General features: G+C 40.5%; 1 protein-coding gene across 1 annotated transcript; it reads right to left on the bottom strand.

Moving 5' to 3' along the window:
• Positions 1–3111: 3111 nt before the first annotated feature.
• LOC126558174 (bifunctional arginine demethylase and lysyl-hydroxylase PSR-like) lies at positions 3112–9778 on the bottom strand. Its single transcript, XM_050214142.1, has 4 exons — positions 9661–9778; positions 6511–6869; positions 3665–4009; positions 3112–3580 (listed from the first exon to the last, which is right to left on the bottom strand). The coding sequence occupies exons 1-4, from the start codon at positions 9731–9733 to the stop codon at positions 3134–3136; spliced, it is 1224 nt and encodes a 407-aa protein (XP_050070099.1). The 5' UTR covers positions 9734–9778; the 3' UTR covers positions 3112–3133.
• Between the last annotated feature and the right edge of the window lie 2659 nt (positions 9779–12437).

Raw genomic sequence — 12437 nt, 5'->3', positions numbered from 1 at the left:
AGAGTAAGTAGCCACAATCGCCCGATCCAGGTATCTCTGCCGGAATATTTTCGATGCTTGATTTGTTTTTCCCATAATGACCTCGTTCATCCACAACGCAACAGCTTGTAGATAAAGCCATCATGCCATACAATGGAAGAATTCTAGTAGTTGATAGCTGGTAAAGTGGCCATGTCTAAAACCAAATTGCTAAGGAGGTAGGATATTGAGTTCAACATCTCTTAGTCTTATGTTTATGACTCAACAGCTCAAACTTGAACAGCTTTCCTAGAGCCGAAGGAAGGGGCCCAAGGCAACCAAGGCTATGGGACTTGAGAACTGAAATGAAAAGGTTATCAGTTTTTTTCTAAACTGAGCTTGTTTTTCGGGATCTCCTGAACATTCCACATCGTATTGATATTTTTGCCAAGAGTTGCCATTTTCGAGCCAAAACTATTGTCGCGTATACCATCGACTCGGGCTGACCCTTGCCAGTACAGCTGCACGATGTTTCTTGTACATCTGTCCAGTACGTTGATATTGTCGTCTTAGTTGGTTGCGTAGCTTGATTACTATCCTAGTGTTCTCCTACGCCTCTGAAACAAGAGCTTTAGAAAATCTCAACAATCCAACATATCTGCATTTGAGCAAGCTTCCCGTATGTGTGAAAAGCCAACCTAGGAACCTGACAATTGCCCAGCGAATTCGACCCACCAGGCTCGGTGAATTTATCATGCCATGATAATGGCACCGAAATGTAATGGAGTAGCATTATTCCCAATATGAAAAGCAGTGGTGGTGTTAGCCATAAACATGTGTCGGAGATTTTTGCAGCAGACCAAGTAAGTAGCAATCGATTTAGTGGTCTTTTCAAGATGAATGTAAACCACCATAAAAAAAAACACAAACTTAAAAAACCTATGAAATTAATGAAAAACGCTACATTATAAGTCTGCTGCAATGAACGTTTTATATGACAATGTTCACTATTTCTGATATGCTTCGACTAAAATAAAAACACTAAAAAAGTTTAAACTTTAACACGTTTCATTCATGGTTTCAGCACATGCTCCAAAAAAATGCTGTGTACGGTTCTCCCACGCGAGAAGACGGGTAACGTTTATAAATCAGTGTAAAATAAATAAGAAATCAAAGTTCAGTAGTGGAAACCAAGAATATCTTAGGACGTGCCGTAAAATAACAAAACAAGAACAAAAATGACAATACGGCATAGGGTCGCCATACTAAAATAATATAAGAACAAAAATATATGAGAAGGCGATAAAAAAAAAAACATCGGAACAAGAACAAAGCCAAATGGACACCTGCCAAAAAACCTCGGAACAAGGACAAAAATATTTGGGCACGCGTAAAAAGTTCTCGTAAACAATACCCTGTACATAGTTTAGAATATTACAGCTTACGTTGTGAATTATACATGAGCGAGTTTCCATTGGCATAATTAATTTATTTTCGTTTTCCTATTTCTTTTATTATCATCTTCCTAACTAAAATTGCAGGAATTATGTTTCGTTTTTCATGTTGCTTATTGTTGAGTAGGGTGGGCAGCCTGATTTGCTTAGTATTGACTATGACAGCACTGTACAAAAGTCCTGTTTTGCATGCACATCTCCTCTGCCCGCATGCCGAATTCTAATAATCCCTAATGCGACGTATTGCTAACTGCATGTGTTTCTTGTGTTTGAGGTCATACTATAATCGTATAGCTTGGTCATTCGGTCAATGGTTTTGAATGGTCGTTGTACCGTGCATTGCAGTATAGGTAGCAACACTTTGCTCTTCTGAAAATCCTTCATACATTCATTTACCAAGAGCATTTGCGATCCGTACAGCCGTTGCCGTCAAATTTTTGTTCTATGTCAGGAGTTTTTATCTAGAAGGCATACGTTTTTGACAGCATTCATCAGTTTTTGAGCGTACGGCATCAATTTATTGACAGAGAATCAATTGTTGATTCGAACGCAAGTATGTTTGACAGAGCGCCGTATTTTTTTTACAATACATCAATCGAGTCTAAAATTAAAGCGCTCTGCCACACATACTTACATTTGAGTTCAAAATTGATGCCACACGAACAAAAGTTGATACGCGTTGTCAACAATGCATGCCTTCTTGACAAAAATTCCTCACTTAGGTTCACAATTTGTGGTTGAAGGTTGAACATTTGTAAAATGAGAATTAATTTTTTAAAATCTAATCCCTTCCTATTTTTCCTACATGTTAATGTGTGTTTGTTTGCTGTTTTATGGTGTATTCTACGATGCTGCGCTTGATCTCGGATGGACTTAGGCTCATCCGCACGGGTTTGTTTATATTAGCTACTTAATCTTACAAGACATTTCAAACAGAATGTTTGTTTTTCTTTGCTTGTTTGTTCCGTTTTGTTGTTTTAAGTTTAAATTTGTTTTTGTTTGCTGTCTTGCTTGGTTTAGTGTTGGTGGATACCCATTCGTTATAAAAAGGCACAATACCGCTGATTACATGCAATTTATCGTGCACGTATGTACGTGTATGTTTTGTGTGAGAGTTTTTACATTTAAATATCTGTCACACATTTTCGTCAGTCAATAATGATGTTTGATTGGAATTGAATTGCTTGCTGCAGCTCTTGTCTGTTTATCCGTTTCCTAGCAGCCTTCTTTCTGTACAATTTCTGAATTTTTCATATTCTATGCTGGAACACATGATTTTTTTCCTGCGAGCCTCTTCTTCTGCTTCGATCGCACTGCAACAAAGCGTGCGCAATACATGTTCGGTTACATCACATCCATTTGCCATTTGCTTGCTCGTGCGCATCGTATTGCGTTTAAGTCTATAATTGAATTAGTTATTCTAGAATGTTCTACCAACCAATTCCTTCACTTCTTGCTCTGAGGCATATAAATAAAGATACTGCAAACTGGCAAAACGTATCGATAGGTCTTGCAACCCACAACCGCAGGCTGTTCGCCGGCGGGAGTTGCCTGTACATTGCTAACACGAACTAACATTGCCTTCTGCTAGTTGCTGGAGCTTGGTGACCGATTGTCTGTGAGAAAGATGGCGCTTTGCAAATGAAAAAAAGTTTAAAGGTATAATGATAAGTATAGTAAACCACTGATTCGCCCGAACAAACCGATCGCGAAACGTGAGGTTAAAGTGGAAAATCGTTAATCGAACTATCGGCGACACTATTATTATCGCCGCCATTGTTCGTTTTTTTATGCTTTTTTGATTTGTGCGCCGAAAGTGACTCTTGGCCACTGTCGGTATTCGATTCACAGTCGCTGTCGTCATAGTTGCTCGAGCTGGAAGACGATGAGCTAGAGTTGCTCGAGCTGTCCGACGCAACTCCCGTACTCTGTCCGATATCAGTTTCGGACGCGATCTTAGCTAGGTTCGGCTCAACCACCTGTAACATCTTCAACCACTTGATCGACAGCTTCGGCCGGCCACGAACTGTTTTGTGCCATACCACCGGGAAGTTGGTACGGCTGCAGAAGTTTTGCGTAACGGCAACGGTATCGTCCAGATTAAGTACTACGTGCCACCAGCCGCCTGGTACAAACACCGTTTCGCCTGGTTTTTGTAAAATTTCAAGCTGCAAAAGGAGGATACGAGGGGATAACGGACGTAAGCATAAAAAAGGACACCATAGAAGAAAACGGGGACGGTGCATACGAACCGGCTTACAGTCGTTGGGCCAGTCCGGTTGTTTCGTGCGTGGGTAGATCAAGCTAAACCAGGTGATTGCCTCATCTCGCTGTTTTCCCCCGATCGAACCGGTTACCTTGAGCAGCTCCTTAGGCGTGTGGGTTGGAAAGAGACACCAGCGCTTATGACCGTGCACCAGCGCATTCCAGGCACTCGTGCCAAGCGGATCGATATGTATACCGGTACCGGATCGGGCTGGTCCCATCACGAACCATCGGTACGGTGGTCGCCGTACTTCTCCCGCATGTTGAAACAGATCGTCACGGAAGTAGAGTGGTACGTCGTAGTCCTCTAGTAACTTGCTGCGACGATGGTGCTACAACAGACGAAGTACGGTATGAATATCTATTTAATACAATACTTTTTACAGGTGGATAGATAAGTTGTAGTCCTGATGTATGGATTGCGGCACAAAAAAATCGAATTGAAATTTCAAACATTTCTTGCGAACCATGAAAACACACATGTATGAATTTGAAAGTTGTCAGTTGATTAGATGACGAGTTACAGTGTTTTGATGGAGCAACTTTGGTATCCACTCTCTCATAGCCAACTGCCGATTAAGGACTACACCCCGACCGACCAAATGTCATCTTTACTGACCGCCCTGGAGCACGGAACCCCCAAATACACGGATATTTAATTCCTGGACTCCATACCGGCATCCTCGAAAATTTTAACGGTAATTCACGTTAACGAAAAAGCCGATCAACTTGCCAACAATGGTCGACTCCGCCCTGTTGAATTACACAACACCCTTACACGTCGAGATGCCATCCACCTCACCAACACCCTTATCTCCCAACACTGGAACATCACATGGCACAACCTAGACCTAAGCCACAAACTCAGTCCCATCAAGCACAACACCGCTTCATGGGAAGATAACAGGTTGGCTGATAAGTCCCCGGTCTGACACATAGATGGCGCCGCTAGTATTAAATGCATATTATTTTTATATTGCACCAACCTTCAAATGATTCGTGTCAAAATTTGACGTCTGTATGTCAATTAGTTTGTGAGACAGAGCGTCTTTTGTCAAGCAACTTTTGTTATTGTGAAAAAATGGAAAAAAAGGAATTTCGTGTTTTGATAAAATACTGTTTTCTGAAGGGAAAAAATACAATGGAAGCAAAAACTTGGCTTGATAATGAGTTTCCGGACTCTGCCCCAGGGAAATCAACAATAATTGATTGGTATGCAAAATTCAAGCGTGGTGAAATGAGCACGGAGGACGTGAACGCAGTGGACGCCCGAAAGTGGTGGTTACCGACGAAAACATAAAAAAAATCCACAAAATGATTTCGAATGACCGTAAAATGAAGTTGATCGAGATAGCAGAGGCCTTAAAGATATCAAAGGAACGTGTTGGTCATATCATTCATCAATATTTGGATATGCGGAAGCTCTGTGCAAAATGGGTGCACCCAAAAACACCAACGTGTTGATGATTCTGAGCGGTGTTTGCAGCTGTTAACTCGTAATACACTCGAGTTTTTGCGTCGATATGTGACAATGACTGAAACATGGCTCCATCACTACACTCCTGAGTCCAATCGACAGTCGGCTCAGTGGACAGCGACCGGTGAACCGGCTCCGAAGCGTGGAAAGACTCAAAAGTACGCTGGCAAAGTAATGGCCTCTGTTTTTTGGGATGCGCATGGAATAATTTTTATCGATTATCTTGAGAAGGGAAAAACCATCAACAGTGACTATTATATGGCGTTATGGCGGAGCGTTTGAAGGTTGAAATCGGCAAAACGGCCCCATATGAAGAAGAAAAAAGTGTTGTTCCACCAAGACAACGCACCGTGCCACAAGTCATTGAGAACGATGGCAAAAATTCATGAATTGGGCTTCAAATTGCTTCCCCTCCCACCGTATTTTTCTTGTCCTTAGACCTCAAAAGGATGCTCGCAGAGAAAAAATTTGGCTGCAATGAAGAGGTGGTCGCCGAAACTGAGGCCTATTTTGAGGCAAAACCGAAGGAGTACTACCAAAATGGTATCAAAAAATTGGAAGGTCGTTATAATCGTTGTATCGCTCTTGAAGGGAACTATGTTGAATAATAAAAACGAATTTTGACAAAAAAATGTGTTTTTCTTTGTTAGACCGGGGACTTATCAGCCAACCTGTTATCCAGTAGTGAGGCGAATGTAGCCAAAGCCTCTATACATGAACGCAAATAATGGAGCCACTGCTGATATAGTGTAAAAAATTGATAAACAGCATCTGATGGGCTGATCCATCATTGATTTTTGATGGGTAAATGTTCAAAACACAATAATGCTTTGATCAGTTTTACCCGGAGTCAGCACAATCACCCACAAACATTAAGTATTAGTTCTGTGAGTTTAAAAGTAGCCGTAGCGCCAAACCCGCAGTGGTTGCCCGTTAATCGCAGTGGTCGCCCGAAAGTTTTTTTTTTTTTTTTTTGCAAAAAATGATAAAAAGTAAAACCAGGTGTTTTGGATAACCGTGAAACAATTTTAATGGAGATATAAGAAGCTCTCTCGTTATCGAACGAACTTGAGTATTTTATGATTCGCGAACAATTGAATACACGTAAAAAGAACGCTGTGTGAGCTCACAATCGATCAGTAACAACAACGTTTTTCAGTTTTTAAACTACAAAAAAGTCTATTTTTGTGTCGATTTGTGAATATGGATGAAACAACATGGAAAAAAATAACTTAATAGATCATAAAAGCATGCTGGCTGGAAATAAATTGAGATTCAACGATGAAGTAATTGCTGAAACAGAGTCCTATTTTGAGGCTAATGGCAAACTGTATTTAAAAACGGGATCCAACTTACCTCGCCAAAACTGCTGTCGAATATATAGAGTGGGCTGTCGTCCGTAGTGCTACGCATGTATTCCACGTAATACTTCATCTTCATCTTAACACTGTACCCATCGTTGTCTTCGCCACATTTAAACTTTTGGTTGCGGTACTTCTTCGCGAGACGCTCTAGTGTCCACTTATGACCAGCTTTCCAATTATCCTGCATACCCTCTATGACCACTGGTTGATAGATGCGTTCGAAGCGTTCGATAAATTCTTTCGGACTAACTTTGTTGACGTGAATTCGCTCCACATTGTCCACGAACTGTCTAAAGGGTTCGAACGCTTCATGGTAACCCAGCTGTACCCATGCTGATCTGTCCGATAGTTCTGTGGACGGCGAAAGAAGAAAATGATACAACACATTAGTAGCCCGTTCTGCATAGTTGGATTTGCAAATACTAAAACAAATATCACATCCCACTGAAAACGAATCGCTAAAACATTTTTTAAAAATCAAAGAAATGGTTATTGATGTCCATCACATGTAATGATTGACTAGACTTATTACTACTTTGCTATAGCGTCACAGGAAACTCGTTACATGGCCTACTTGTCAATCCATTTGCATAAAACTCGGCCTAGCGCTGCATGGTGTAAGGGACCTTGGAGTGAACCTTGATGATAAGTTGAACTTCTATGACCAATTGGAGCACATTATCATCAGGGGCAAACAGCTTATTAGCCTGCTGAAGCATCTGGCGCAAGAAATAGGTGATCCGACTTCGATAAAAAACGCTATACTGCTCGCTTGTTCGGTTAGTCGTAGAGAACGAATCCATAGTGTGGTAGCCTACAGCTGATGGGTTTCTAGCGCGCTTGGAGTTCATCCATGCTCTAATGTTTCACTAAGTTTAAGTACTACGGTCGATAGGTATGATTATTATTCTAAGTTAAACTTGCGTTTCATATTGAACACTCATTTAATTTTTTCTCGTTCGTTGAATATTTACTCTACTTATCTACCTGCAATCTGTTCATTTATCTTTCTTTATAATCTTTGTACAATTTCCTATATTAGATGCGAATGAACGACGTTAGCGAATTTAATTTTACCTCACGTATTTCGTTTTTTCTTCTGTTCTATCATTTTGTGCGATTTTATCTCAGTGTTTTATTTCTCTAGATTTATATCACAATTTCTTTTACGAATTTCAATATCTTCTAGATTTCTGTTGCTTTCTTATCTTACCATCTTTCTTTTAACCAGTCGAATGTAATGTCCTTAGTCCCAAATCTATTATTTTCATTTTGGCCGGCCAAGACGGTGATAGGTCGTGATCCGTTATGATTTTGATTGTGAGTTTAATTTCTTCCGGGCAGATATTGATAACTTTTTCAAATTAATTTTGAAATGATTGGAACTCCTCTCCTTTTTCCTATATTCTGATCGGTGCCATGTTTTATCGGAACTATGTTTTAAGAAAATAGTTCTTACTATTATTAAGAACTATTTTACTATTCAGGGCGTTCGGGATAATTTTGACAGTCACCTACGGAGAAAGAAAACAAAAATTTTATGGCAAAATTAATCATTGGGGAATTTTTTTTGTTTTAGAAATAGTAGCTTACCATGTATTTTATTCATTTTATTCAAAATATCCGCCCTCGGCTTCTATTACGGCCTCCACCCGTCTCCGGAACCAGGAACAAGCCCTGGCGACAGTTTCGCGGGGTAGGGCCGCGAAAACGGACCTGAGCTCCGCCTTGGTGTTGCTGGAGGTTCTGTTGGTGTCCCGTTCCACCGCGCCCCACACGAAATAATCCATTGGATTAAGATCCGGGGAGCTGGGAGGCCACACATTCGGCGCGGTGAAATCGTTGAAATTGGCCGCCAACCACTTTATCGTTTTGGAGGCTTTATGGCACGAAGCGGAATCCTGCTGGAACACGTACGGTCTGCCGTTGGCCACTCTCGTGATCCAAGGCTTTACGACGGTGTCCAGCATGGAAATGTACCCGTCCGCGTTCAGCCTCAGCCCCTGCTCGAAAAAGTGGGGTGGCATCACGTCCCCTTCCGATGACACGCAGGAAAACACCATCACCGTCTGGGGAACTTGGTTTGCGGCACCCGTGGCACGTCCGACGGGCAGTAAGCCAGCCACCGGTTGTTCTGGGTGTTAACCGTGTCGGCGGTTGTCGCGTCCGGCGCGGATCATCATGATGCATGAGATCCGCTTCCACAATGTACTCTTTTTTGGCATTTTTTTATCACGGGATGTTTTCGCTGCTTGTTCCGTACACTTTTAGCTGTCGAATGACGTATTGCTTGTTTTCTTATGCCAACTCCATCACGAGTTATAAACAAAAATGTAACTGTCAAAATTATCCCGAACGCCCTGTATGTTCTGTTTAGCAAAGATGAAATTGTACTAGAGTGTAAATGGGCAAAATGCCACTTATTTCACTTCTTGTCTATTGCTTGTATGTACGGTGTAAATACATATATTTTTACTTTAGGTTTCTTTAAATTCGCAAAAAAAACAAGCTACTTTGAATGAATTCTTGCGAAAAATTTACTCCTCAGTGTGTGGTAAATTAGTCTTTAATTGATATACTGCAGGCTTCAACGCTTATTCAATAATGTATATCGAAATACATATTAGAATTGTTTGGAGTTATTTTTTCGAGTAGCAAGTGGTTCGCACAAACATACATAAATAGTTGTCACCTTGACCGTATCTAGGGACATTCTAGTTCACTATTACCGATATTTAATATAAAAAAACAAGACATGATTTAAATTTAACTGATTTTTGATAAGTTCTTAAGTGTAGCTGCCGAAGCCATCGTTTGAGTACAGTGTAAAGCCGGAAAGAGGTTTCTTGTGGAGTATGTCGAAGAAGCATCCAGAAGGTTGTGATTACATTTCAAAGTCATCACACGCTTCATCCTTCACGAGAAACGTCAGCCACATACACACACACAGATGTTGATGGTTCGTTAATTTTTTGCCTGTTGAGTGGTGGTGACTGCTACCGTTGCATCTGCAAAAACTATCTCACTTACACCCGACCCATGCCATACGTATGGTACATGCATAGAGACAGAAAACGGACAAGTGGTCGAGGGATTGAACAATCGCTAGCGCATAAAATGCACCCGTGATTGCAATACATACCAGGTCTCGCTTTACGTTTGACTTCCCGGACGCGTTTCCGAGTACGATGGGAAAGCTTAACAGGGTCAGCCATCTAGCACTGTGAGCTTCAGGATTTCCGCTGCCGATGGACGCTTCCCGCAGGCCACAGTGGCGATTTCGGCGTGAAAGCAATTTCCACAGCAACAAGGTGGTTGTGTTGATACCGTGAAATCTTCGTACCGTGGGAAATGAAACGGTATCAGCGTTTAGGCGTTGCGGGCACACCACGAAACGCGGAACCGGAGCGGTGAATAAGGCGGGAAAAAATGGGAAAACCGAACAGAAAACTAAAAAACCGAATCCACCGACAAAACGCCGCAGTAAAGAATGTTGCCCCGTTCTTGAAAGCACGCACGGTACTTTCGTCGGTGGTAGTGGCGTTTTTTTATATGATGAACGATTTTCACAAGCCTGCCTTAATGTTCCATCTGCTCTTGAGTGATGTCAAAATGGCGAAAGTGACAGACGCGATGAAGTATATGAGTGCGGGGCTACACGTCTCCAGCTTCTTTAAGGAGTTATTACACAACAGATAAATTTGTCTGCTGTTTTTGGATTTTATCTATAGGCCGCGGGCCACGAGCGAGTTCAAAACAAAAATTTCAGGTTCTAATTATTTTTTTTATAAAATTTTCATATTTTGAAATTGATTTTTAACCGAAGAGTTGGCAACCAAATTTATACACTTTAGTTGGCAACCGGCATACCCGGGTATTCCATACGTTTTGACGTATACAATTAACGGTGTTCGTATGTAAACAATGCTTTCTATGTAGTTATATTCTTACGATTCTTTGTAATTCCGAATGTTAAATGATGCAAAATTATATACAAAATTTCTATATCTTCTTCTTCTTCTTTGTACTGGAAATTTCTATATCACACTTATTAAAATACAAAAAACCAGTAATAAAAAATTGCCAGTTGTATTACAATCTTTTGTATACATGTTCACTGTATTATACAAATTCAAATTTATTAAAAAAATATTCATTTACTCATGTAAGCACAAGGATTTTCGGTAAATTTTTCGCAAGGAGGTTAAGTCATGTTCTTTTCCACAGGTTTTATTTTATTCTCTCTTCTTTTGACAGCTCGCACACTGTCTCTTCTTCGGTCATCGTATGTGTCAAAAACCCAAGATGCTCACAACCCAAGGTTATTGTAACCTTAAGATGTTTACAGCTCGGCCTTTCCTGGCATTACAAATTGCCCTCAATTTAACTTACAACCTAAGAGTTGCTACAAAAAATACAGAAAGGAAGTCAAGTGCTGCCCGGGATTGGCACAATCCACCTTCTCAACTTATTCACCTCCAGTAATCCGTCATAAGGCAGTTGGGTCAGTTGGCACCCATCGATATCCCGAACAACATAACGGTCGTTCGGAATCCGTCTGTGTATGATATAGGGTCCCTTGAATCTAGGGATAAGCTTTTTGTTTGAAATTGCGTGTTATCTACGTTTCGAATAACCACAAATTCTCCTTCTTCAAATTTAGGGGCAGTTTTCCACTTCGATAGATGTTGTTGCTCATTAACTTGTTGATGTTTCCTTATGTTAGCTGATGCTTGGGATCGTATATTGTTTAAATCCACTCTCGAATCGTTATTTATATCATCCAAATGTTCAGTCAATTCATCAATCACCGGACCTCTCTGTTCAATGCCAAATAAAAGAACAGATGGAGCAAAATGTGTAGATGTGTGAATGGTATTGTTAAGAGCATACTCCACATTAGGTATCTGAGCACTCCAATCTGCATGGTCTACCGTATTTGAAAGTTTGCTCAGTATTGGTATTAAGACACGATTCACCATTTCCACCTGTCCGTTCGCCTGAGGTGATCCTGTTGCATTTAAAATGTGAGTAATGCTACGAGACATTAGAAAATTAGAAAAAGAATCCGAAGTGAAACACGTAGCGCGATCGGTAATGATGCGCCTAGGGCGACTGTAGTAAGAAAAATAGTGCTTAAGAGCGTTACAGACTTCACGTTTGTTTGTAGATATTGTAGGATATAGCTTTGTAAATTTAGTAAAACCGTCGATTACTAGCAGCAAATGCTTCTTTTTTGAATAAACAGACGGTAAGGGGGCTAAAAAGTTAATATGCAAAGTATCGAACGGGATAGGTGTTTTAGGTATACTGAATAAATTCCGATTGTTAACTCTTGCTGGTGCAGAACACATTACACATTTCAAGCAATTTTTTATATAATTAGCGATCCTTGTTTTCATTTGAGGGAAATAGTAATATTTGGTTATTTGCATATAACACTTGGCTACCGCAAGGTGTCCTATTTTTTCATGAATGTGTCGTATTAAGTTGTTAATCATTTGCGATGGTACATACATTTTTAATTGATTTGTTTGTGATTGTTTAAACACTATTCCATCTTGAATTGTAAAACCTACTCACTCCTTTAGATTCTATTTCAGTTTTCAAAGAGCTAATTTCAGCATCACGTGCTTGCGCTATACGTAATGGAAAATTTATATCTAAGTCATCAATTCCTGCTGCTTGTTCTAATCGTCTAAGCGCATCTACATGTGGCATTGAAGACCCAGGGCGATGTTGCATGGTGTAGTCATAATCTTCAAGATACAAGAACCAACGAGCTATTTTTGCTGAGACATTCCGGTTTTTTTAAGTTTGTACCAAGGAGTTACAATCTGTGATAATCTTAATAAGAATCCCGTGGACGTAAGTATCAAACCGCTTCAGCGAGTAGATTACTGAGAGCGTCTCTAGTTC

This window comes from Anopheles maculipalpis, chromosome X, assembly GCF_943734695.1.
Source record: "Anopheles maculipalpis chromosome X, idAnoMacuDA_375_x, whole genome shotgun sequence".
Classification (NCBI taxonomy): domain Eukaryota; kingdom Metazoa; phylum Arthropoda; class Insecta; order Diptera; family Culicidae; genus Anopheles; species Anopheles maculipalpis.
The sequence above is the reverse complement of the archived record's forward strand: the minus strand, read 5'-3'. Positions and strand labels throughout refer to the sequence as shown.

Coding starts and splice junctions, on each gene's coding strand:
- LOC126558174 (XM_050214142.1), bottom strand. CDS start 9,733: ATGGCTGACCCTGTTAAGCTTTCCCATCGTACTCGGAAACGCGTCCGG. Junction 6,870..9,660: donor CAAACGTAAAGCGAGACCTG/GTATGTATTGCA, acceptor CGCCGTCCACAG/AACTATCGGACAGATCAGCA. Junction 3,581..3,664: donor GGCCCAACGACTGTAAGCCG/GTTCGTATGCAC, acceptor CTCCTTTTGCAG/CTTGAAATTTTACAAAAACC.